We start from the raw sequence: 26,323 nt of genomic DNA, 5'->3' as shown, positions 1-26,323 counted from the left end.
AAAATAGCCAAGACATGGAAACATCCTAAGTGTCCACCAGTGAATGAATGAATGAAGAAATTGCAGTATATATGCACAATGGAATATTATTCATCCATGAAAACTAGGAATTCACACTATTTGTGACAATATGGATAGATCTTGCAGGCATTATGCTAAGTGAAATAAGTCAGACAGGGAAAGACAAATGCTTTATGATTTCACTTATATGTGGAGTCTAAAAACAAACAGACAAGCAAACAAACAAAAACCCACCAAACTCATAGAAAAAGAGATCAGATTTTTGGTTATGAGAGATGGGGTAGGGAGAGTGTGAGTTGGAGGAAGGTAGTCAAAAGGTAAGATAAATAAGTACTATGAATGTAATGTACCACATAATGACTACAGTTAACACTGATATATAATATATAGGAATTATTTTAAGAGAGTAGTCCTAAGAGTTCTCATCACAAAATTTTTTTTCATTTTTTTATTGTATCTTTATGAGGTGCTTTATGTTAACTAAAACATTTTAAAAGTTTTTACTGTTGACACTATTACAGATGTCCCCCATTTCCCCCCCCCCACCCTTTGCTCACCTCCACACAGCCCCCGCCCACTCCCATGGCCTTCACCACACTGTCTGTGTCCATGGGCTATGCATATGTGTTAACTAAACCTTTCATGGTAATTATTTCACCATATATGTAAATCAGACCTTCATGCCATATATCCTAAACTTATATCAATTATTTCTCAATAAAACTAGAAAAAAATATGAAAAAATAATTAATTGAAATGTATCTTTAAATTCTGAAAGCCAGCATGTCATAGAAAAATCTATTGTATCACTACATTTTCTGCCTTCAGCAGAAGGCAGACATTTCAACTTGACTTGTTTTCATTTATAATCCTCTTGGAATTTTATATTGATTTCATGTATGTTGATTCCATTCAAAATATAATGAAACACTTTGGCCATTTTGTGTAAGGGAACAAAAATGAAAAACCGTTGAGTTATGTGAATGGCATATGCCTGCTAAATTTAAATATTTTCTTTCAAGAACTATTGTCCTTCTATATGAAAGAATATTTTGATATGGCAAGATAGAAAACCTCAAACAAAATGAATGTGTTTATTTTAAGGACCAAGTCAGCAACAACAAAAAATTTTGCAGAATGATTGGAAGAAAATCCACATGCTTACATAAGATAGTTACATGTTCATACAGAAAAATACTAAAGCCCAGGATAATAAGTACATCAAAATAATCTTCATATACATTTTTTTAAAGCAGAGTATGATTTTTCTGGAAGATAGATGGTTTCAAGGGCTTCTATTATTCAGCAATTGAAAATAATTCAAATGTTGCATAGCTGATATTTACAGATTGATATTTAAGGAGTGATGTGTCTTGCTCTAAAGAAGGATACTTGGCTTTTAAATCTGTGTCCACATTAAGCCTCTATATCTGGCTGAAAACTTGATAATACATGATAGCCAACAACTGAAAAATCAGAAACAGGCGTCTGACATTTTCACCCAGTCGTTTGACATACTAAAGAAGAGTTTTAAAATAATTATATAGTCTAGTTCTCGATTCTCCTAGGGAAGGTAGCCTCATAAATAGTGGACTTTTGAATTCTAGTGGGTGAGCCATTCAGAAGCTGGATTTGGTAATAGTGAATGTGAAAGTTTGCCAGGAACACACCAGCAAGCACTCAGCCTGAGCCTGCGCGGCTGTTCTGAACGACAGAGTAGAAGCTGGGAGAGAGGCAGGAGGAAACGAGCTAAGCTTTGTCTCTCTAGGTTTTTAGGGCTTCACGTCTAAATCAGGTTTCAGTCCAAATCAGCTATCGACAGGAAACTGGTTATGCATTTCGCGGGAGCATGAAATGTAACCAGATAATGTTTCACAAATGCTTCATCTTTATCTACAGACAAGTGCCAAATTAATTTCATGCTCACAGTGTATGCCAACTCGAGATCTCAGGGAGGGTTTAAAAACGACTTAAGGCATCCAAATGTGCAGCAGAGTGATGAGTTATCACAGGATTTACAGGCCCACACTGATAATCATCATGAGGATTGTTTAATGAACTCCCGATCTCGTTTGGTAGTGTTTACCCTCAGTGTCCTAAACTCATCTATTAAATGATCTTCAGAATTAAGAACAAATTCAGGAATTTGCTATAAGTCCTAATAGTCCATAAGAATCATTTCTAATACCCTGATTGGAATGTTTAATATTGTCTACCCTAAGTATGTCATGCTCCATTAATAGCCAATTAAAAGTTTTTAAAACAGATCTTGCTCATATATAGTAAACTAAGTTTTAGATGTTTGAAGTATACTTTATTTTTATTTTTTTTTAAATACATCTTTATTGATTTCAGAAAGAGGAAAGGAGAGGGAGAGAGAGATAGAAACATCAGTGATGAGAAAGTCATTGATCGGCTGCCTCCTGCACGCCCCCGACTAGGGATCTAGCCTGCAGCTCAGGCATGTGCCCTGACCGGGAATCGAACCCCGATCGCCTGGATCCTAGGTCGATGCTCAACCACTGAGCCACGCCCGGCCGGGCTTGGGGTATACTTTAAATTATTTAGAAATATTTATATCGCCCATCTTTATCAATAATTGACATTGTACCTGCATGCACCTTAGCTATCATTTATAATGACAAATGTTCTAAGGTAAATAAATTACTCATCATAAGAGATTTGAAGCCACAATGAACCAAATATACACTAAGACATAAAATTGTGCTATTGCTCTCTGATTTAAGATTTTCATTTTCCAAAGCTGCTTCAAAACTTAAGGCCACTGTTCATGAGAGTGTGACTTTGTCTGACAGATAGAAAGGCTTACCTATTGTCCTGAGGCTGAGGAAACTCTGTAGCCTACTGGGTAATAGGCAAGTGCTTTATTGTAATTACGCCCCCAGGCAGGTGCCCACAGGCTTCATTCTTTCTTATTGAGTGTTTGCAAGATAGACACATTTTCTACTAGAGACTAGAGTTTTGTCTTTTTTTGGTTTTAGGCCCCAGCCAGAGATTAAAAATGGATTGAGTTATTATACCTTTATGTATATGGTATATGTGATATATCTGACTCTTTCCTTGAAATGTTAACTAGGAGGCCCCATGAACTTGATTCTCTAACCACACAGGACTCTGCAAATACCTGCCTCCCCTCCCCAAATTCTCCCCATCACAATACCTACACGCCATCTAACCCTTAGAAGATGAGTGAGAGTCATGTTTATCTCTGCCTCCCCCATGGTTGTTTCTTCTAGTAAAGTAGCTTCCTCCTGCTGGCCTGTCAAGTAATAGGGAGGAAATACTCGTCAGTAGATGATAACTTTCCTTGGGTCATTCAAAGCCTCTCAGGTAATATCCAGTCCAGATTTGCTAACAATAAAACAAATCCAGAAGATAAGAATACAACTCAGATTGTCCACAATAACATATTTGTCAGTTGCTGAAATATTGCTCAGCCCTAGATGGTTTGGCTCAGTGATTAGAGCATCGGCCCACTGACTGAAGGGCCCCAGGGTTCGATTCCGACACACCTCGGTTGCAGGTTCAATCTCCGCCCCCTCCCCCCCTCCACTGTCTCTGAAAAGCAATAGAAAAAATATCCTCTGGTGAGCATTAAAAAAAAATTGCTTAGACTACAGATAGTTCATGTATATAATTAAAGATAAAGGAAGAGATAAAAAGTGAAAATGAGATGAGATTGTTTTTTTTCTTTTTTTGGTATCATTCCAAACAGTTCTCCCCTAAATATGTGATACTGATCATGGTCGTTTCTCAAGTGTGTCTGTTCTGGCTACCAGACATTTACCCTTCCTGATTTTGTGGTCACATATGATCCTGACATATTATTCCCCATTCTTACTGGAAAACCTGTATGGCATTTTCTACAACACAGTGTCCATCCTTAAAAGCTACATTAGAGTCCTATCCCTGTCTATAAAGTACAGTTAATTCAGTTGCCTTTCAAAAGCACCTTTCATCAACAACCCCCTAATACTATTAAAAATAGTATTTTCAGGAACCTATAGACCTCAATGAGAAATGGGAGAGAAAATCAAGACAAAAATTAAATTGTAATGATTAGATTAGAAAACATTCGATTAGATGGCCTGGTGAATTAAAAAATGTTTAATCTTGAGAAGATACAAAGACATTTATAAAATTTATATAAAGTTTGTAGAATCTTAATGTAGTAAACACTCCTATGTATACTGTTTCCCAAAGAGTCATACAGAATTCAAAGTCTTCTTTTTATTAAGATACCTTTCCTAGTTTACCCTTTTCATAGAATATGTCTACATATTATTTTAACATAAAAGAAATTGTAAATAATCTCTGGTTTAGAAATTTGTCCTTCTATGATGTGACACTAATCAACCCTATTCATCTTAAAGAGGCTTTTGTTAACATCGTTAGGTATTTCAATTTATGCATTCTTTTGGACAATAATTTGTGTTCCTTAAATTAGAAAAGGAAGGACTAACACCTGTAAGACTTTAAGTTATTTTTCTTTTTTTAAAATTTATCTTTAAAAAGTTGAACGTATTATTGAAAGTATTACAGATGTCCCCTTTTTTCCCCCATTGATCTCTTCTACCCAGCAACCACCCCCCACCCCAGGCCTTCAGCACACTATTGTCTGTGTCCATGGGTTATGCATATGCTCATATAAGCCCTTTGGTTAATCTCTTCCCACCCACCCACCCACCTCCACCTTCCCTCAGAGATTCATCAGCCTGTTCCATGCTTCTGTGTCTCCTGATCTATTTTATCAATTTATTTTGTTCATTATATTCCACATAGGAATGAGATCACATGGTACTTGTCTTTCCCTGACTGGCTTATTTCACTTAGCATAATACTCTCCAGGTCCCTCCATGTTGTCTCAAAGGGTAAGAGATCCTTCTTCTTTACAGCTGCATAGTATTCCATGGTGTGAATGTGCCACAGCTTTTTTATCCACTCATCTACTGATGGGCACTTGGGCTGTTTCCAGATATTAGCTATTAAAAATTGTGCTGCTATGAAAGTGGGGTACAAATATTCTTTTTGATTGATGTTTCAGGTTTCTTAGGATATATTTCTAGAAGTGGGATCACTGGATCAAACAGCAGCTCCATATTTAATTTTTTGAGGAAATTCCATGCTGTTTTCCATAGTGGCTGCACCAGTCTGCATTCCCACCAGCAGAGTACTAGGGTTTCCATTTCTTCACATCCTCGCCAGCACTTGTCATTTATTGATTTGTTGATGGCAGCCATTCTGACACTTAAATGTAAATTGGGAAACCATAAAAATCCTAGAAGAAACCATAGGCAGCAAAATCCCAGACATCTCTCCTAGCAATATGTATGACAATACATCTCCTAGGATAAGATAAACAAAGGAGAAAATGAACAAATGGCACTACATCAAAATGAAAAGCTTCTGCACAGCAAAAGAAACCATCAACAAGATGAAAAGGGAGCCCACTGTATGGGAGAACATATTTGCCAATGACACATCGGATAAAGGGTTAATCTCCAAAATATATAAGGAACTCATGCAACTTAACAAAAGGAAGACAAACAATCCAGTTAAAAAATGGCCAAAGGACCTGAATAGACACTTCTCCAAAGAAGGCATACAGATGGGGAAGAGACATATGAAAAAATACTCAACGTTGCTAATCATCAGAAAGATGCAAATTAAAACCACTGTGGGTTATTACTTCACACCTGTCAGAATGGCTACCATCGACTTTAAGTAATTTTTTAAACAATGATGGTAGATTTGCTATGAAACTGCAATAATGAGAGAACTTACTGGTCATGGGAATGCTATTATATTTTTTCTCTGTGTGGCTTTAACTGAGGCATATGCAAGAAGCAAACCAGCAAGTGTAGGAGCCTGTGCATCAAGTTTGGCTGCAATTAAGTGATTAAATATGCCAAGTAGACTCAAAGCTCAAAGAAAATCAAGGATAGGTTAAATGATTGATACAGACTTACAAAAATCTACACTGGTCAAAATGTCATATCACAATTTCTAGAAAAAGAATGATACTGGAGATTTACTTCCTATATAGTTGTATTTGATTAACAGGAAACAAGCCACCTCAAAAAAAAAAAAAAAAAAACACAGCTAGAGATGTTTTTAAATTTAAAACAAAAACAAGCTCATAAATACAGACAGTAGACTGGTGGTTACCAGAGGGGAAGGGAGGTGGGGTGAGGGCAAAATATGGGTAAAGGGGGTCAAATATATGGTGATGGATAGAAGCTAGACTTTTATTGGTGAGCACACTATAGTATATATAGTTATGTAATTATGATGTATACCTGAAACTTTTATAATGTTATTAACCAGTCACCGCAGTAAAAATTAAAAAATAAACCAACAAGGGGAAAAAAGTCATTTTCAACAACATTATTCATAACTCAACTGCAGTAAACTACTCAACTTTTCTTCACAAGATATAAAAATTTATCAAACCATACAAATTCTATGATTTTACCCTATTCATGTGAGAATTAATGAATATCAGTAAATCATTTTCTTAACTTAATTAAAACATTGATAATTATTTGGTAATCTCATGCATTTTTATGATTATTGTATTAATTAAACTTGTATGATGATCATTCTGAGCTTATGTTTAGAGAAATGTGACAAACAACATATTTTTAAGAACACATTTATACAACAAAAATATTTTCAACATTTTCCTCTAATTATTTTATAGAAAGAGTTACATTAACCTTGATTCCTTACCAACTTTATTTCCATAGGGCATTGGCCTTGATATAAGAACTTGCTAACAAAAACTCTTGATTTGAAATGTCACCTTTCTTGCTGGGAACTGTCAAAATCTCATAATATTTCTTTTCCCCCCACAGTGGAACATCCTGACAAAATGGCAAATGACCAAGGTATGGTGGCTCAACCTGTCATTTTTCCCCTCTCCTTGAATCAATCCTGTCTGTTAGAAATGTCAGTCATGACTTCATGGTCCTCTTTTCACCTGGGCCATACACCTGATGAAGCAGCCTCTGGGGCAATAATTAATCTTGTTAATGAAGTTCTGCTTGGATGGGGCCGAGGCTCTGATAGGGAAGATGTGGATTTTCTTGAGAGGAAATTGTTTTGTCTCTATTCTGAAGGGCCAATTAAAATGTCAAGCTTCTTTGTATGAAATAAATTTTTAGTCTCTGTGTGCACTTCTGAATAATTCACATTAAGTATAATTAAGCTCAGCATAATTTTCAAGCTGCTCCTGCACCCTTTCATGAGCTATGGATTAAAGTTCTGTAGCTCTACAGAGAAAAACCATAAATCATGTGTGCTTTTCCTTTGCAATGAGCTTCTTTTAATTAATGAAAACAAAGTTAGGTCAACTTTTTTAGGCATTACTCTTGTTCATTCTGAAGCCAGAGAGCTTTCATTCCTTCAATCAGATGCTGGGTTGGCTCGGAGTATTTTATTCTCTTTCCGCTCTTTTGCTAAAAGCTGATTTGCTTAAAGAAACAGGGATGGTTTTCCACAAAGGAAAATGGGTATAGATGAGAGTTTCCCATCACCTCACAGGTAGGAATGAATTTGCTATGACCATGATTTGTAGAGTGAGAAATTAAGGTTCCATTGTTTTTACACTAAGAATGATTAGTAGAATGCTAGAGAGAAAAGGAATATTTATGAGTTTTATTTTTTCACAATATTATATCCTTAAAGAAGGGAGAGTTTGGAAATGCTCATAACTGGGTAGAGTCTGTGCTGGTATTTGTTGGTTCAGAGTCTATAGCTTTCTTCTGCTTTGGATATCTGTTGTCAGCGGAACCTGCTTGCAAGCACCATGTCTCATAAGGCCCCATGTTGTAGATTGGGGGAAAACATTCTTTTCAATAAGAATACTTTTAACTTTTGATAAATGTTAAGTATATGTGATTGGTAAGGCTCACTAACAACAGAAGGTTGCATACATGAGTGGTATTTTGGTTAATTATCCTGTGTTCAGGTCTGTCTCTGGGCCCTTAGACATGCCTCTGCTTGGGAGAACGTGGCTAGGGTTTCACACAGGGAGCGACAGAAATGATGCAGTGCATCGAAATGCCTGCCCGGGGTTAACGTTTCCCTGAATCCCCTAGCTGCACCTGCTGGCTTCCACTTAAAGTATTTTCCTAAGATCAATATCTACTTAATAGTATATTTGTAAAACTATTAATGATGAGTAAGTATCAGCATATATTTACTTAGGTAAATTATATATTAGTGCTAGCCAAATCCAAAGCTGGAGTAGTTAATTAACAGAAGTGTATAAAATAATTAAAATAATCTTAATAGCTTTTTTAACTTAAATGAATCTGGAATTTCTACATGCATATAACTCATAATTTTTGAAATTATATTTAGGAAATATGTGTTTTTTTAAGTAACTGAGCCAGATGAAATTTTACATTTTTAGCCACTTGGGTGATGTGCTCAAGCTTCTCTATAAATGGATTTCCAGTTGTCTCTCAATTCCTTTTCATTGTTTTTGCTGTTATTTTTTTCAATTAACTTTTTAAATATTATTTTAAGCTACCAAAATACATTTTGTAAATTGGTCTTTTTATAAAAGAAAAGAGAATAAATTATTCTCTAGTTGCTCTATCACACACTCTCTAAGGATTTTACTCAGATTTTCAAGCTGACAGTGAAATCAGATCAATTATCAGGAACCAAAGGAATTCTCAAGAATTATTTCCAGTTAACTGAGCCTGTTAATATAGTTGGTCAGTTGTTCTTTTTCTTCATCTGACATTACTTAGAAAGGTTCTGTCACATGTTGTATACTGTGTGGTACCTGATTCAATCACAGCTTGTATACAGTTGGTCAAATAGATAGGTTCCAAATTTTACATCAAACTCAAATCACTTGTAAAATTAAGAGGGATTGGTGGTTATAAATAATATCTTTACATCCTTACAAAGAAGGCATATAAAATTTACTGGTCATTAAAAGCTATTTCTAAATAAAATCAGTCTTCTGGATTGATGACCAAGGGCATGAAAAGTAACCCAGAGTGAAGATCCCTCTAAGACTGATGAAAACAGTAGGAAAAAACTGTCTTGAATGTTTCCACTCTCAGCACATAGCAAATCAGTCGCCTATGCTTTATCGTGCTCACTGTTGGACCAGTTTGCCCCCTCCCACAGCAAAATGGTCCCACTTTTCGATACATTCATGACAGGTGCCAAATTTCTGTCAAGAGAAAAGTCCCTCTGAGAAAAAAAATTTAGCACCCTGGGTCAAAGTTAACTCTGCAAGAATGAACTCTAAATAGACTTGGTCTTCTATGAGAGAAAATGAGAAACATTTGGACGATTTTTAAAAAGTATCTTTGTAGCCGCTTGTCACAATAATTTTTTCTTGTATTTGAAAATCCACCCTGAAGAACATTAATGTGAAAAGAAAAAGTCAGTTATTTGTTAATCAGTTGTGGATTTGGGAGAAATAGTTTCTTCTCAATGATGGTAGTAGTCGTATTAAAATTACAGCCGTCACTTGGAATTCTTTCCCCCTTTCTGTAATTGTAAATTGGTTCTATCTAGCATTTATTTGCTAAACCCTCTAATCTCAAGCTACTCTATAATTCCCCCTTTTTGTAACCCCTTATCTCTTGTTCCATGTCTTAATTATTTTTTTTTTTTTGGTCTCTTCCAGGCATCTGTGGCCAAAGTAATTATGAGATCTTAGAGATTAACCTGTTTAATTTTTTTTGGAGGGTCACTTAGGGCAGGAAAATTGTACGAGCTATGTGGAGCAGATGCAAAGGGTATAGAAACGCTCTGCTTTAGTTTAGTTTTGTTTCTTTCTTTTCCATATTTTGGTTAAAACCCTGTCAATTTGTTTGTGTCTGGATGGGCATGTATAATGTTAAAATGAACCCTTTTGAAGCTCTTACTATCACTCACTATTACGGAGCTTTACATCTATGGGCTCAAATCCTCATAACAATACCGTTATAGAGATCCTATCGCTGTCTCCGTTTCAGCAATGATGAAGCTGATGCTTAGAGAGGTTAAGCGACTTGCCTATAAACGCACAGCTAGCAAGTAGCAAGGCCACGATTCAAACTGGGACAACCATGTTCCAAAAGCCCTGCTTTTAACCACCAAGTATATTCATCACACATATATTACATGCATACATTCACACACACACACACTTTTAACATATATCTATAAAGTTTCTATCTAAAGTTTGTACATGGGTATTTTCCCAACATTGGCCTTCCTTTCCCCAACTCTGTAATAGTCTAAAACAAAGGCAAAGAGCATTCAATCTGGAGTCACCTTGTTAGTGGGAAGTCACAGCACTGAGTATATATGATCCCGACAGTTCTTTATCTCAGGAAACACAGAGATGGCTCTAATTTCACTGTTTTAGTCAGCTCAGGAGGCTAATACAAAATACCAAAAGCTGGGTGGATTGAACAACAGAAATTTCTTTTCTCCCAGTTCTGGAGGCTAGAAGTCTAACATCAAGATCTGGCAATGAGGGCTCTCTTCCTGGACTGCAGACATCTCTCTCGATGTATCCTCAAGCATCAGACAGAGAACAAGCTCTCTTAAGTCGTCTCGTATAAAGACATAAATCCTATTGGATCAGAGCTCCATCCTTATGACCTCATGTAACCTTAATTACTTCCATAAAGGCCTATGTCTCTAAACACAGTCATATTGGGTGTTAAGAATTTAACATATGAATTTGGGGTTTGGGGGAGACACAATTCAGTTCATAGCATCCACCTTCAAAAGGAAAGCTCTTCTTTCTTTCACTGATTTTCCCCCCATGTTTTCAGATGAGAAAGCAGAAGGTATTGTTTTGCCCAAGGTCACAAAAATATAGTTGTGGGCAGAGCTGGAACCCAAACATGTTTCTCCCTTACATAGTGTTTCCACTCCAGATAGCTGCTATACTTACAAAAAAATTGGCTTTTTGTTTTTCTACAATTAGCTTAAACCTTTCAGAGCTTCTCACAGATGCATTTATAAAATCCTTTTGTTTGGGGGTTGCAATGAGGATAGTCATAAAATTTGACAAATTCTCTAAAATGATTATTAGGTCAAACTTTAATTCTAAAGGATTGTTTTTACATCCTTATATTCTATTAACTCCCAAATATTGGACTCCAGTTTGAAGTGTTTATGAGTAAAAGTTGGTAATTCTTAGCATGAGCACAAATATTTACAAGTTCATGTATGTGTCCATGCCTGCCCACTGTGGCGTTAGAATAGGAGCTATGGCCATGGCATAGTACCTTAAATTGACAGGAGTCTTCACTGCCAAGATGAATTAGGAAGAAAATGCTTGCTTTGAGCTTCTCAAGTTTCTTTAATTCTCTACAGCTTGAGTGGGTGATCTAAAACAAAGCCTGGAAAAGAGGCATAATTTCCTAGGCCAGTTTATAGATCCAGCAGAAGGCGGCCTGCAGAGAATGGCCCTCCCACTGGGGAGGGAGAATTACTCTCCTCTGGGTCATGGTCACGGGCCTAATGGTCTGCTTTCCCATCTGCAGTCACAGAGCAGCTGGATGGGATCAGATGCCTCCGAGTCTAGCTCCATCCTGCCACTGGGACCTCCTGTGTGACTTTGGACATGTACTGATCTCTCAGCATCCTCACCTGTAAAATGATGACTTTAGCCCAAATTGTCTCTTGGTTTCTTTCAGGATTTAAGATGATCGAGTTTTAGGATTGGCATTAGAATAAAAAAACCAAGCATAGCATCTTTGCATAGTGAGTATAGCACTTCATGTTTTCAGCATTTTCACGATAGGTCACTCTTCAGGGCACATGCAAGTTCTATCACATTTAATTCTCATAACATCCTTACAGGTGTAGAACATGAAACACAGAAAGGTTAAAATTTTCCTAACCTCTCACAGTATGTAGGTGGTTAGACCAAGATGCATTCCCAGGCTAAGGTGGGAATTTCTTCTCTGAACCACTGTATAATTTCTGGAAATGCAGTAAGTTCATTGGTTCCTACTTTGTTATCAGAAAGTGAGACCTAAGTGGCCTCAGGTAAGTTCACTTAGTTTAAAGGCCTTGTGTTTCCTCAATAGGTTACACAGGCAAAGTCCTTAACATGACACCTGCCATTTTACACCTCACCTGCTTTAATCTCATGAATAAACAGAATATTAATTGTTTCCAATTTGGCGAAAATTAGGCTTTTCTTGGTAGTGTGGTCAAGCTTGGAATTTAGTTAATGTAACCCAAACTTTGCAGGGTTTGCATTACAGCAGACAGGCTGCTGTTTGAAAAATGGAAACCTTCAGCCCTTTTGGTGGGAGATGTTTAATTGAAAAGAAAACCCTCTTTTTGCCCTATTATTGTATGTAGTTTTAATTCACTTTATTATTCAAGTGCTTGACCTACCCTTTTGGAAAAGCTAGTCTCATCTGTGCTTTTCTCAGGACGAAAATTTTGCAGCTTTAGAATTTATAACTGGTGGAAAAGCAGAGGCGAAAAAACTGAGTAATGAGCTTTTAATAAAGCGTTTGGGGGACTTAGCTGTGTTCCCAGGAAGCCGGCAAGTAGCTGCTGCAGTCAACCTCTCAGGAGGTTTTATCTTCTAATAGGCAACTTGGAAGGAAAACAATATACTCAGTACTCATAAGAACTGATACAATTCATGGCATTTCACTTTCTAAGACTTAAAAGGTAGGCATTTTTGTTAACAAACCCTCCAAAAGATTTTTGAAATTAGTTCTTTTTGTAAGACTCATTGTGTTGCTGAATGCCCTTCTTTGCTGTAGACCTTAGCCGAATACCAGGTCCAGAGCTTTATTTCCTGCCCAGTTCTATCAGTCCTGGACTCTGCCTCCTGAATTTTCCTTCCAAAACACAGGTGGTTCACTGTTGCTTATAGAACGAAGTCACTTCTCTGACATCAAGACCCTGACTACCTGACCCCAGCTTCCTTCTTCTAGCCTCATGACCAGTACATCCACCTACACCCCAGCCCATTAGCAAAAATCCACAATCATTTTGGGAAAAGTTCGTTTTTACAGCTCAGTGTTCTAACTGGTACCCTGTCTTCAGCCTTAGCAATACTTTCTTTTCCAGGTAAAGTCCTCATCTCTTCCCAATTCTACTTTTTTCCAAGAAGGCTTTCTCGCCCTTCCAGCCTCCCATTCCTCTATATGTCCCTAACATCTGACTGACTCATGGCTGTGTTGTCCTTTCCTTATAGTTTGCTATTTATATTCCCAAACTCGTGGCCAGGTTGTAAATCCCTTGATGGCAGACCACTGGTCTGATTCACTTCCTCCCTGCATGCCCAGTTTCTCATTGCGAGTGGATTATATTATTGATGCCAGACAAGTGTTTGTTGAATTAAATTATGATGGCACAGATCTTTTGGGAAACGATCACAGAATAATCTGGAAAGACAGACTTTACCATCTAATCAAAAGTATGGTTTGGAGAACCCAAAAGGAATAGTGCTCGTGGCTGTTCCTGATCTTGGGGGATATGAAAAAGATGTGAAAGTGCTTTTCCAGTAGGAAAAAAGTATCTTCAGTATTCATCTATTAAATTAAAGCTCAACAGAAAAACATCAAGGGCTCTGTGATTCGGGAAACAGTGGTCACATTTGTGGATGATTCTGACCTCCTGTGCCCTTTCCTTCACCTCCACCACCCTTCCTGTCATTTCTTGTTAGCAGAAAATTATAGACTTGCATTTCAGAGCTGCTTGTAATTCTGAGTACAGAAAGGAGAAAATCAAAACCAGTAGGTGCTGATGAGCTGTTGGAATTTCGTATGTGCAGTATGAAAAGAACCGGGCTCGCTTTTGCCAGCTTGCTGATAACCGTACCTCGCGCTGTGCTGCATGTGACCAAGCAGAAGAAAGCAGCACAGCTCCACAGGCCCACTGAAAGGAGCCCTGCGATACGCTTAGGGCAGGACAAACACTCCCTGAAAAATACGACGTGGGGACCAGGCGGGTCCCATTGAATACGTATATTACAAGGTTTCAGATGGGCAATTACTGTGGGTACGTAGTAGAAAAGACTTTAAAACCCATGGCTGCACTCTAAATATATGAGTCGGACTTGAATCAACACAAATGACCGCAAAGGGGAAAGATAACTTGACTCTTTATTTAGAGAAAGCCTAGATGGGGGAATAAGAAGGCAAGAAGCTGCTCAAAGGGAGGATTGCAGGATGTGTTCAGGGGACCGTTAGGGCCCCACCGTGCCATGTAGTTCACCGTGGTGGAGATAAGTTGGCAGTGGGTCTTTTTCTGTTTTCCTTTGCTCTGACACAGCAGCTCTCAGGCTTTCCTACTGGCCACGAAAGACCAGCATGCTCCGCTGGGTCCTGAACCCTGCCAACCCCATTCACTACTGGCGGCTGATGGGACAGTGTGGGGCAGGGTGAGAAGAGGAAGGTCTGGAATAGGGCCTCAGTATGTCATCTCCTAGCCTTACTTGTCTACTTCCGTTATGCCTTTTATGAAGTGTCACCTTCTCGTGTCCCAGTGCTCCGTATGGTTACAAACTCAACTATTTCCTTTCTCTTCCACAGTCTGTTTTGCTCTGTGTATCCTGTTGAGAATACCCTACCATCCCATGTCACACCTATACACCTAAACCCTCCCATTCCCACACCAGCATCAACTTTAAGGAGTGCTCTAATTTCTGTCCAACACTCCTCACTCCTTCTTTTACTTGTCAGTTCACCCACTATTGGTAAAATAATCATCACAGTCAGGCATATTAAACCACTTAATAAAATGAGTCTTTCTGAGCCACAGTTTACTCATCTACATAATGGAACTAATAATATCTGCCTTGTGAATTTATAATTAATGTTAGTCTCACCCTATTTATTATAATAGTCTCTTCTAATTGATTTGTTCTTCACAGCTCAGCCAGAATAATCTTTCTAATATACATATTTAATTGAGTCACTTTTCTGTATAAAGTACTTCAGTGAATCTCTGTTCCCTACAAAATAAATTCTAGACTCTTGGGTAGAGCATATAGGGCATTTTCTTATTTCATGCTTGCCTGTCTTTCTGAGCTTACACACCTCACCCTTCTCTTTAAATCAACAAACTTCCCTTCATGCTAACTTGAAAACAATGTATTGAACCTTAGGATAGGGTGAGAAGAGTTTATTAGTTATTTTTTATTAATATATGTTTGAAATATCCTAGGTGTGGGTTATAATTTTGCTTCCTCATTTTTAGATGTCCTGATGACTATCAACTACATGATATATTGAGCTCTTAGACATATTTTCTTGCCTCTGAAAAATCATCTGCTTTAAATATATTTCACTATGATCTGTGTATTGGATAGTAAAATTGCATTCAAGTCTCATTAATGGATTATCTTTATCCACTGGTATACAAGATATAAAATCAATGCACTTTCCTTCATTATCACCCGAATTATTTTCTAAGATCAATTCTAAGATCAAGAAGATATCTCAGAGCTCTGCATCCTTGAGAAGATGTATATTGATCATTTATTAGGTGACCAATCTGTCCATTTAACTTAGATTAGGGGTCATTCATTTTTCTCTTGGGATTAATTGTGTGGGTGCCTCATGGGGCACCCTCTGTTATCCTCATTTAGAAAGATAAATTAAAGAATACATTAGAAACACTACATCGCCTTTTGCCAATGTCCTCTGGATATTAATTTTTCATTTACTCCTCCCTGAACTTATAAACATCACTCACAAAAATCAGACTCTAGAAATGAAATCCCAGTTGTATTAATATTTGGCAGGTACTAAAATTTTTTTTTCATGGGAAATATTCTCCATCTGCCCACGTGTTCTAAAAGTAGGGGTTTAATGTAAACATTAATGTTGTTTCATTTTACATGCACAAACACCACAATAAGAATATAGAAACAATATTTTAAGTGTTATGTAAGGCAGGAATATAGAGAATAACTTGTATAATAGTAATAACTTGAAATTTGTTCACATTAACACATTATGAAGCATTCTAACTCACAGCAGTCACTCATTAAGCATTGAAAACACAGTATACAAGCACCAAGGAAAGTAACAATGAGCGACTTCATGTAGGAAGTCATTACCGCTTCCCATATTTTCCTCAATCCAGAGAGCAAGTGACGGAAATCATGGGACTGTCTTTTGTCCAAGGGAGTATATGTCTCTTCTCCAAAAAGGATGGAAGGAAGGCTACTTATGAGACCTATCCTTTAAATAAAATATAAAAAGTAACTCTTTAAATGACTTTTGAGTTTATAGTATTTAAGAAATGCAAATCAGAAGAAGGAAGGAGCATGAAATTTCTAGTTTGGGCCTACCTTAGAGCTATAAAATAAGTTTAGAACTATTTTGAATAATTCTAAAAAGCCGCCACCTTTCTCTTTTTTAAGTCAACCATGAATTCATTTCTCTTGTTTTATTTTTCTTTCTAAAACCCACCAATCTCCTACTTCCAAAACCTAAGGAAAAGTAATAACATTTTGCTTTAATTACCAAAACTTTCTTCAGGCAGTGACTTTTTTGATGAAATTGTTCTAGTTGGTTAAGTGATACATAAATTCATTACTCTTCATTATCTTAATTTTTGTCAAGTCTATTATTTTCTATTCCTATTAAGAAAATATGGGTACACAGTTACACAAGAATTCTTCTTTGTATTCTACAGATGATATTATATTTGTGTAGTACATTTTGATTACTGTGTTCATGTCAAATCATAATATTAGTAGTAATTCTATAAAAAGGAAATAGAAATTATCCAATTCAAATTTTTTTGAACCATGTTGGGTTTTTTATTTGAATAATGACACCTATATACATTGAAATCTATTACATTATTTCCACAAATGTTATATTTAAATTATCATGTATTCATTTACTTACTTGAAATGTTTTATTTTGAAAATGGTTAGAGACTAAACACAGTATACAAAAATAAAGAAATTCGGGAGTTTTAAAATAAATGTAATTGTGGAATATATAATACTGAAAATAATGCATTATCTTTTATTTGCATGATTTATTTTAATAATACTAGATAAATGAAAAAATTAAATCTAATAGCGATTTTACAGTAATAGATGGATTAACTTATTCTAAATCTTTAAAGTCAGAGTAAATTAAAAACCCTCTGCAGTTAGCTAATATCAGTCGTGAGCAGGCCTGTAGAGAACCTGGATACTATGAACCAGCTCTATCTGTCATGGCTGGATCCATATCAGATGTATCTTCTTATACGACCCCTTCCCTGAGTATCTAGGACTGTGTCTTGCATACAGGAGACACTGAATAAACTTTGAAGGAATTTTTATCAGTTTTATGCTCCATCAATAAAATTAAGACCTCTGGGATCTTTTATATATTTTTTCATTAACTGACTTTCCATCTACTAAAGTCTAATTAGTTCTCAGTTTCCCTAAATTGGTGCTTATGAAATTAATCAAGTTAACTAAATGCATTCAATATTTGATCCACAGCAAAAAGCCTTTAACAGTGCTTCGAAATGCCAGGCGATAGCAGTATCCTCTTCAGTCTCCAGTGTTTCCTCATTTGACACTTTGTGGTTCTTGCCTTAAAACAGGGAGAGAATATATACCCATAAAGGAGGCCTTCCTGGAATTCAAAAGACATTTGAGAGAACAGAAACATAGCGGCAAAATTAATATTTGATTCTCATGTCTTTAGTTGAAGAGGATCCCAGACTCATCAGTATACAAGAGATGAGTTTGTGTTTCCTTACTGAAGTAGTACAAGAATTCTAAATTACCATCAATCCAATCTAGCTAGTTGATGATATCAAGTTTCTTTAAAGTACTTTCTATTGGGTGTGTTAAGAGTTACTTAATTTTCTTTTGTGGTGTTAATCTAGTTATAACCAGCAAAAAGTTCACCACTGTCAATACACTAGGTTTCGTGAGTAGAATGTTCAAGCTTTAAGCCGCCCTCTCTTATTTAGGAAGCTTTCCCAGAGTTCTTTTATCTTACCAGAAGGTCTAACCACATGACATCTGATTTTCTTCTACATATTGAAATTCACAATGTAATTAATAGTCTCTCTAAATCTAAGGGGTGCTATACCCATAGAGCCTTATGCCTAAGTAATATATGGATGTGCTTGTGGGCTTGTTTTTTGCATCTTCCCACAAACTAGCTGGGAGAATGAGAAATTTCATTAAAAAGACATTTGTCGGGATGCTAGAGGAAAAGGAAAATCCTCCACAGGCTATATACCCAATTTCCAGCCAATACAGGATTACTCCCCACAGGAATCATTTATTGCTTTACTGGCCTAAGTGATGGGGCTGTTAGCATCTCTTTTGCCTGACTGCTTTGCAATCTAGTTGCTTTCAGATATGAGAAAAGTCATCTTGATATTTATACAGAACTCCTGTCTCACTTCATTTCTTCCAACACTGATCTTACAGTGTCCCATGGGCAAAGCTTATCCTCTGCTCATTGAAACTCCAAATGTGTCTGAGTCACACAAGCAAGGTATTTGGAAAAGGGTTGAGCTTATCCAAATTTTAGTCAACCCACCAGAATTTTCACAATTGGTTCTTGTTTCAATTGCTTCTCTCACCCCCCCCCCCCCAACTCCCACCACCTCCACACAAATATGAGACTCCATCTTAATTTCCACATCTTTATACACCCACAGTCATTGGCCAGCAGATTTTAAATGTGCCAATTTATGCTGAAAACAGGATATGAAGTGATTCATGAATTTATGCATTGCTTGTTGGAAGCTTGACATCCTAACTTCAGCTCTGACTTGACATCAAAAGAATTTTTAAAATTGTGAATGTATAGTCTGGCAACAAGATTTAAATAGTTCCTTCACAACTATTTTGTAAATAAAATGATGAGATCTTGGGAAAACTTTAGTAAGAGGAGTGTTGGGTCTGCAAAAGAAGGTCTTAAGAGTAGGACTTGAAAGTCTTAAAGAAGAAAACTAAAATCTATACAGGTGAGAAAACAACCGATGTTTTTGTAGCTGGCTGCCCCAGTTGACTTCCTCTACTTCATCTGCTGATTATAACCACTTTCAGAAATAACTCCCTGAAGCAAATAAAAGGGAGAATTAACTCTATTCATGTATGTGTTTGAATATAAATTTAACTCCCAAATGTTTCTCCATAAATGATATACTGAATAGCGATCTAGAACACAAAATCTAATCAAATAATTGCAGTTCTACAAATGTACCAATAGACAAAGGAATTAGAATAATTATATCTGGTTAATTTTTTTAAGTGATTGAGAACTTTTTTTTTTTTAATATGTTTTTATTGATTTTTAGAGGGAAAGGAAGGGAGAGAGAGAGAAACATCAATGAGAGAGAAACATTACGGATCGGCTGCCTCCTGCATGCTCCCTACTGGGGATCGAGCCCACAACCCAGGCATGTGCCCTGACCAGGAACTGAACCCATGAACTCTTGGTTCATGGGTCGATGCTCAACTACTGAGCCACACTGGCCAGGCTATCTGGTTAATTTTTGGCTCAGTTCCGTTAAATATTACTTTTACAACTATTGAACAGCTAATGGAAGGAGGTGTTTCCAATAATGTAACACTAAAGAAACTTTCTTCCTTTCCTAGAGTGTTTGTCAGAAATATTAAGGCCATGTGGATTGTGCTATATCCCCTGCCCCAGTCTTTACACCATCTCTAATAGCTCCTCCCCAGGCACCTAGCTGACACGTAACATAAAGACTACCTAAAGCCCAGTTATAAGATGAAGTGTGTTGTCCCCTTGTAAAGTGGTAAAGATAACTTGCCCGAGTCATGTCAGATGGGCAACAGCGTAGGCATAACCTGCTGCAGCCAAATAGCTTGCCTTTGCCTCTCCGGGAGCCGCGAACAAGCACCCTTTCTGTCCCAAGATGTTCTGGAAAGCAACATTTAGACTAGTGCCGCTGTTGCACCTTTGGTGACTTTTTAACAAGAGTATTGGGTTGGGGGGAAGGATGAGGGAGGCAGCTTTTCAAAGATGAATTGAATTTAGCGTGTTTAATAGTCCATCTTCATGACAATTTCTTTTTCCTAACGTATAGAAAATAACATTTTCTCACAAGGTATAATGGTATCAATCTCAGGCTTTCTTTGGAGTGGCCAAAATCATCATGTGTTCAATTGTTTGTATATTTTAAAATATTTATTATTTCTGTCTGTTTTGTTTCTTTTGTGCTTTCATGTTGTATATCCACTAACATTCTGACATGTTTTCCCAATACACAGGTCGTCATGGAGATGGAGGTTATTGGCCAGTTGATACTAATTTGATTGATAGAAGCACTCTCAATGGTAAGTATATAAATTAGATTATATCAGATTAGTTATATTAATTAAATGGTTAACTCTAGAGCGTCTGAGGCACATTTTCTATTGACTGCAAGTGCCAAGGTTCCTAGACTTAGGGTGTTAGTTTCTATTATTCAATAGAAACATGAAGTTATTAACAAACCTGTAGCATATTCTATCAGAAGATAATGCCAGTGAGAGCTGACAAATATACGAAACAGAGTCAGAAAAGCTTGAGCATAGGGAATTTTATAAATGATGGAGGGCAATTAAATGTCTAGATTTTAAAGTGCTATATGTATTTTAAATGTTTCCGAATGTTTAATTTTATTAGAGAGAGGTGATACCTAAGGTAGATTGAATTGAAACCCACTCAGTTTCATAAATTGACATTACCAGTACTTTTGCCTAGAAAGTACATTTACTCTTCAAATTTTCTAGCACCTTATAGCCAATTTCCCTTCACATGGTCAACATTAGACATTTATTTCCATTCATCCTAATGGAGCATTCACATACTCTTGGCTTTGAGGATGACCAGATGGAGGTAATCTTAGAACTGCATGGAAGAAACAGGTTGGTGTTGGAGAGGTCTTCTAGATCTTGTCCTGAGTTTTGCTGAAATAGAAACGATGGGAAGTTGAATTAATACTAGCCAAACTCCCACACTAGCCATAACTTCCTTCTACAGGTTCTTAAAAATTTGTTTCTATTGCTGTTTATTGGCTTGGTTTACTAAAGACATATTTCATGTATTCAAAATACAAATATCAACACATGTGCCCATCACCAAGGGTAAGATATAAAATATTCAGCAATGCAACAGAAATATCTTGTATGTCTCTGCCTTATCACATACTTCTCTAATATCCCCTCCATTTCTCACTATGTTGTAACCACTCTCCCAAATAAGGTATTTACCATATGTGTATATATATCCCTAAATATTATGGTAATATTATACATGTTTATAATTTTAAGAAATGACATCATACTATATCTATCTTACTACAGCTTGCACTTATATTTCATTTTGTTTTTAAGATTTATTCATGTATTTGCAAATAGCTTTCCATTTAAAATATAGTACTGTATTTTATGAAAATAACACAATGATTTATTTAACCATTTTAGCAAGTTTTCATGAGAAACTTGATTAATGAATAGCTAAATATCCATTTGGATGACCTTTTGTTAAGAAATCCATATTAGAAGCTAAAATTGCAATCTAAAATGTTCTTACTGAGACCATGAAATTCAAATAAAGGGGTGAGTTAAGTGATTATTTCCTATCATAGGCTATGATAATCTAATGCATCCATTTCCCTAATGAGGATATGTATAATCTGAGGAGTAGACCAGATGCTCCAATGAAAGGCTCAGTGTTCCCTCTCCCCTGGCCAGTGGTGGACTCGGGTACATCTTTTTACCTGTTGACTCTTCTAGTTGCCAGGCATAGCTTGCTCTGTTATTAATGCATTAGTTAACCACACAAGTACAATTCTTATAGTTAAATTTTCCAAATATACTCCATTCAAGCCTTTCTAAGGTTATATCTAGGATATACTATCCAGGTTGCCACAGCCATCACCACTTCTGTTGTCTCTTACACAGATACTCTTTCCTCACTTCAGTAACATTATTGTCTCCCATAGGTATTAGAGTTTTAGAGGCCTGTTGTAGCCAGTGCTGGGGTCTGATAGTTGCCGGGTTCCAATATACACAAGACGCACTTTGGCAATTTCACAGGAGAAACAGGAGAGGAGGGATGTATTGGGACTGAAAACAGACCAAGGGCCTGCTTCATAAGATGGATTAGACAGAATAATTCCCTCCCCCAAACTTTACAAATCTTGTCCCCTTGCTTCAAGTTTTATCTGAAGTCTCAACACACTTCAGGCATTTGAGCAGTTAGTAAGAAATGCTCCGAAGCCCTCACTGCGTGCAGGGTACTTGCTATGAGATATGGGTCAAATTGGAAAAAGACCTCTGCAGGAGCAATAAACAAAGAGGGAGAATTACCCAGGCGGACACAGCCAAGAAGCACACTCCAGGAAGATGAAAGAGGGTGAGAAAAATCCCAGAAATGGGAGGAAAAGTAAAGAAGGTGATCGTTGAAATTGTGTGGAAACATAATTGTAGTATGTGATACCCAGAGATGGAGAGGTTCTAGCTTTGGAGTATGTGCCAGGAATTAACCTTTTCCCCTTTAGAATCATCCTGTAGAGCTGATTTTGAGATGTTGTATCTATGGGAGTTTCAAGTTGGAATTCATTCCAGCTAAAGGCATGACTATAGGATAATATATTTTTTGTATGTGTTTTTATTGATTTTTACAGAGAGAGGAAGGGAGAGGGAGAGAGATAGAAACATGATGAGAGAGAAACACCCCCTGCTGGAGATCGAGTCCGAAAGCTGGGCATGTGCCCTGATCAGGAATCAAACCTGTGACCTCTCGGTGCATGTGTCGATGCTCAACCACTGAGGCACACGGGCTGGGCTAGGATAATACTTTTTGAAGAGACAGAGTGCCAGGAAATTAAAGATGGTAATGGTATAGATATTGGGAAAGAACAAATATCTTCTCGCAGTTTCCATCCACTACTGAGCAGTGTTACTTGTGTAAAGGTGGGTCAAATGTTAGCCACAGATACAGAACTCTGTAGTGTCCTAAAGAACGTTGATCTTGGATACAATCGCCAGTTTTGCACCTAAAAATACAGGAAGCCCAGGGAAACTTGAATCATTTCTAATGGCCTATGAGATAAAGAAATATACTACAAGGGGTTTTCATTGCAATAATTTTCAATGTATGTATGCATAGGCAACTAGAAATAATTCAAATAACTGGCTCTCTTTTTTTAATCACTAAATCTGGCAATTTTAATTTTGGATCAAGTTTAAAACCTTGATATTGACTGTTTGAACTTCCCCTTCCAAATAAAACAGATTATCTGGTTGAAAAGAAACCCCAGCACAAATTTGATGTTAGCAGGTTAGCCAACAAGAACTTTTCTTTTCATAAGAGTCAGACTTCAGATTAAGAGAATAATAGTAATTGAGAGAAATGCATTTTGCTATATTTTTTTACCATTTTATTTAATATTCCTAGTGAAAAATATAATTGTAAATGTAATTGTAATTAATTTAATCTGATACACACTATCTCACAGGAGAAAGTCATGAAGATAATTTGGACAGATGGCATCCAGTTACTTTAAACCGGTTTAGATTATTGACATTATTCCATCTTAATTTTCTGCATCATTTCATGGCATTTTCGATATTTCTTACTAAATGGATGGGATGAACAAAGCACCTGAGATATTTCTAGAATCCCTACTGGAATAACAGGTTATTACAGGCTACTTGACTAAGGCGAATCGATAACCTCAGAGAGACATAGATGGTGGAGTGCAAACTTAATCTGTTTCCTTTTCTGATTAGCTAGCAGACAAATGAAAGCAAATTTGTAATTTGACTTCAGCTTGGGCTATTACAAGCAAATCAGCAAAGGCATCTAAAAACCTGAGCTTCTGATTAAAATCCCACTAATGTTTTATGCCTGAAGAAGGGGATATATTTTCCAAATAGTTACACAAATGACACCTTGACTGATAAAACTCCAACCCCACCCCACCTTTAAAAGGTAGGCTGTATCAATGTGAACATTTTAAAATCAGAGTTTTTGAATCTTATATGCAATGGAGATTTTTATGTATATCTCTTCTTCGAGCGATGGAATTATGGAGGTTTCCTATTTTTCCCTTCCTTGCTAGATCCATACTTCAGTGCATTGTAAGGGAATAATGGCTTATTGTCAGAATACTCAAGCCAGCTGCAAATAAATTTAGACCTCGCTAATCATTTACTTTCTTCTACAGTATGTCACTCTTTTTAAAATGCAGTCTTAGAATTCAAAGAAAGAAAAAGATATAATTCATGTTTACTATTGTAGTTGGAAGCCCTTAATTAAATTGAGGATACTGAAGAGGTCTCCTAAATTATTTTATGCTGACAAGTAGACTTAAAGCCAATATGTGGTGATAGGTAGTATTTTACTTTTATGAGGCATTCAGTTTTAGATTATAGTCCCCATTTTTAAAGCTGAAAAATCTTCAACTTCTGAAAAATGTGATTTTGTAGTTTATATTTGTGTGAATGACAAGAATAGTGAAAATTACTTCAATTCCATCATGTTTTTCTCACTGGGGAAGATAAATCAGTTTATTTTTGTTGGTTGTTTCTTCCTATAGTTTTAAAATTAGTAACTTTGGTTAAAAATCTACAAACCGTACAAAAATGTGGTTATATTGACCTCAACCCTTGAAAACTAAATTAAGGTTGACAGATGTTTATACTTTAGTGAAGTATTATTCAACAATCAATGTTATTAATTAATTTTTGAATATTCAGAATCATGTTAGATGTTCCGCAAAATGTGCCTTGTACTCTATGTTTAGGAGAAAATACCATGATTTGTTCTCTAGTTTTGGAAAACTTTGTTTTATTGTTTTCAGAGCTCAATACCATTTAAACTCATTTAAATAATGTGTACATAAAAGCTCTTGCCATATTTGCATGAAATGATCAACATAGGTTGGTAAACTGTTGATAAGACATTCAACAGATACCTGAATGACAAAGGAAAGGTCTAGAAATAAAATTTTACAGTTGCTTTTCCCATGGAAATATAATTAAAGTGGTCCAGGGTCTCAGGCTCTGCCCACTTATAATCCAACCAATATCTATTGCAAATGATTTTAGGAATCCCACACTAATCCCAAACCCAGGCTCTAGAACTGACTTTGCCAGGGATTAGAACTGTGTCAATCAAGTCCCTTAAACTCTTTGGATTTCAGTTCTTCATCTGAACACAGGCAGCATTAAGCTAGGTCAAGGTTTCTTAACCTCAGAACTATTGCCACTGGGGCTGGATAAGATTTTGGTGTCCTGTACATTTGCCTTGTAGGATGTCTAGCAGCATCCCCGGCCTTTATCCATTAGACGCCAGTGATATTTCCCCTTCCATGTAGTGACAACCAAAAATGTCTCTAGAGATTGCCAGATTTCCCCTTGGTGGGGCAGAGTCTCCCCAGCTGAAAACCACTGATCCAGATTACTATTCCTCAAAAGCTGTTCCAGTGTACATGGGTCCCACGAGGAGCTCTGAGAAAGAAAGAAAGAAAAAGTGCTTCAGAGCTAAGCATTGGGAAACGCGTTTGGTCACTCACTTCTCTTTGGCCGAGCCCTCCCCTTCTATCTCAACACTGGGCCTCGGTCTCGAGGGAGCTTCTCTGCTCACTCTGTGCTCTGATTCTGCTGATCTAATCCGCTCCCAGGGCTTCAGATTCCACCTGTGTGCCCGCTGCCAAACTCCAGCTGCCCCTTCGTAACGTACCATAAGATCTCAGCCCTGACATGCTCAAGACCGAACATTTGCTCTGCCCTCTCCGAGCCGCCCCTTTCACCCTCTCCCTCATCGCAGACATAAGGTCTGTTGCTTAAGCCCGAACCTGTCTCTTCCTTCCTTTCCTCTCCAATATGCAACTCACTTTGTTCATTTGCTCTCAAACTGCATTGTGTGACTGTTCGCTTTGCCTGATTGTAATTGCCACCGTCTCAGTTCAAGCTATGGTCACCTCTCACCTGGGGAACTTCAATATTCTCTTTGCTGGTCTCTCTGCTTTCGCCACCAACCCCTCTCCGCACAGCAGGAAGGGATGTCCTAATACAAACCAAGCCTGTCGCTTGCTGAAAACCTTTAAATGCTCTGCGATTCTGCTTGGGGTATTTGAACATGATCTACAAGGTTCTGTATGAACTGGGTCCTGGTTCCCTTTCTACCCTCATTTTGTGTCATTTCCCTTTTGTCCCCAATGTTCCAGATACATGACCTGCTCTCATTTCCCTTGTAGAGGAATGGGAACTAACTCCTAGCAACCCCCTAAGTTCAGCCTAAATGCTACCTCTATAGTGAGACCTTCAATG

General features: G+C 37.1%; 1 protein-coding gene across 1 annotated transcript in view; it reads left to right on the top strand.

Annotated features, from left to right (window-relative positions):
- The window catches only part of DCC (DCC netrin 1 receptor), a 957,719-nt gene that overhangs the window by 869,940 nt on the left and 61,456 nt on the right, over window positions 1-26,323 (top strand). Inside the window, exons 21-22 of the mRNA XM_081150263.1 lie at window positions 6,900-6,932; window positions 20,270-20,335. Of these exons, the coding sequence (XP_081006389.1) occupies window positions 6,900-6,932; window positions 20,270-20,335 (99 nt within the window). The remainder of the gene's footprint in view (window positions 1-6,899; window positions 6,933-20,269; window positions 20,336-26,323) is intronic.

Source organism: Miniopterus schreibersii, assembly GCF_964146895.1.
Source record: "Miniopterus schreibersii genome assembly, chromosome: 10".
Classification (NCBI taxonomy): Eukaryota; Metazoa; Chordata; class Mammalia; order Chiroptera; family Miniopteridae; genus Miniopterus; species Miniopterus schreibersii.
This window is presented reverse-complemented; position numbering and strand designations above follow the sequence as displayed.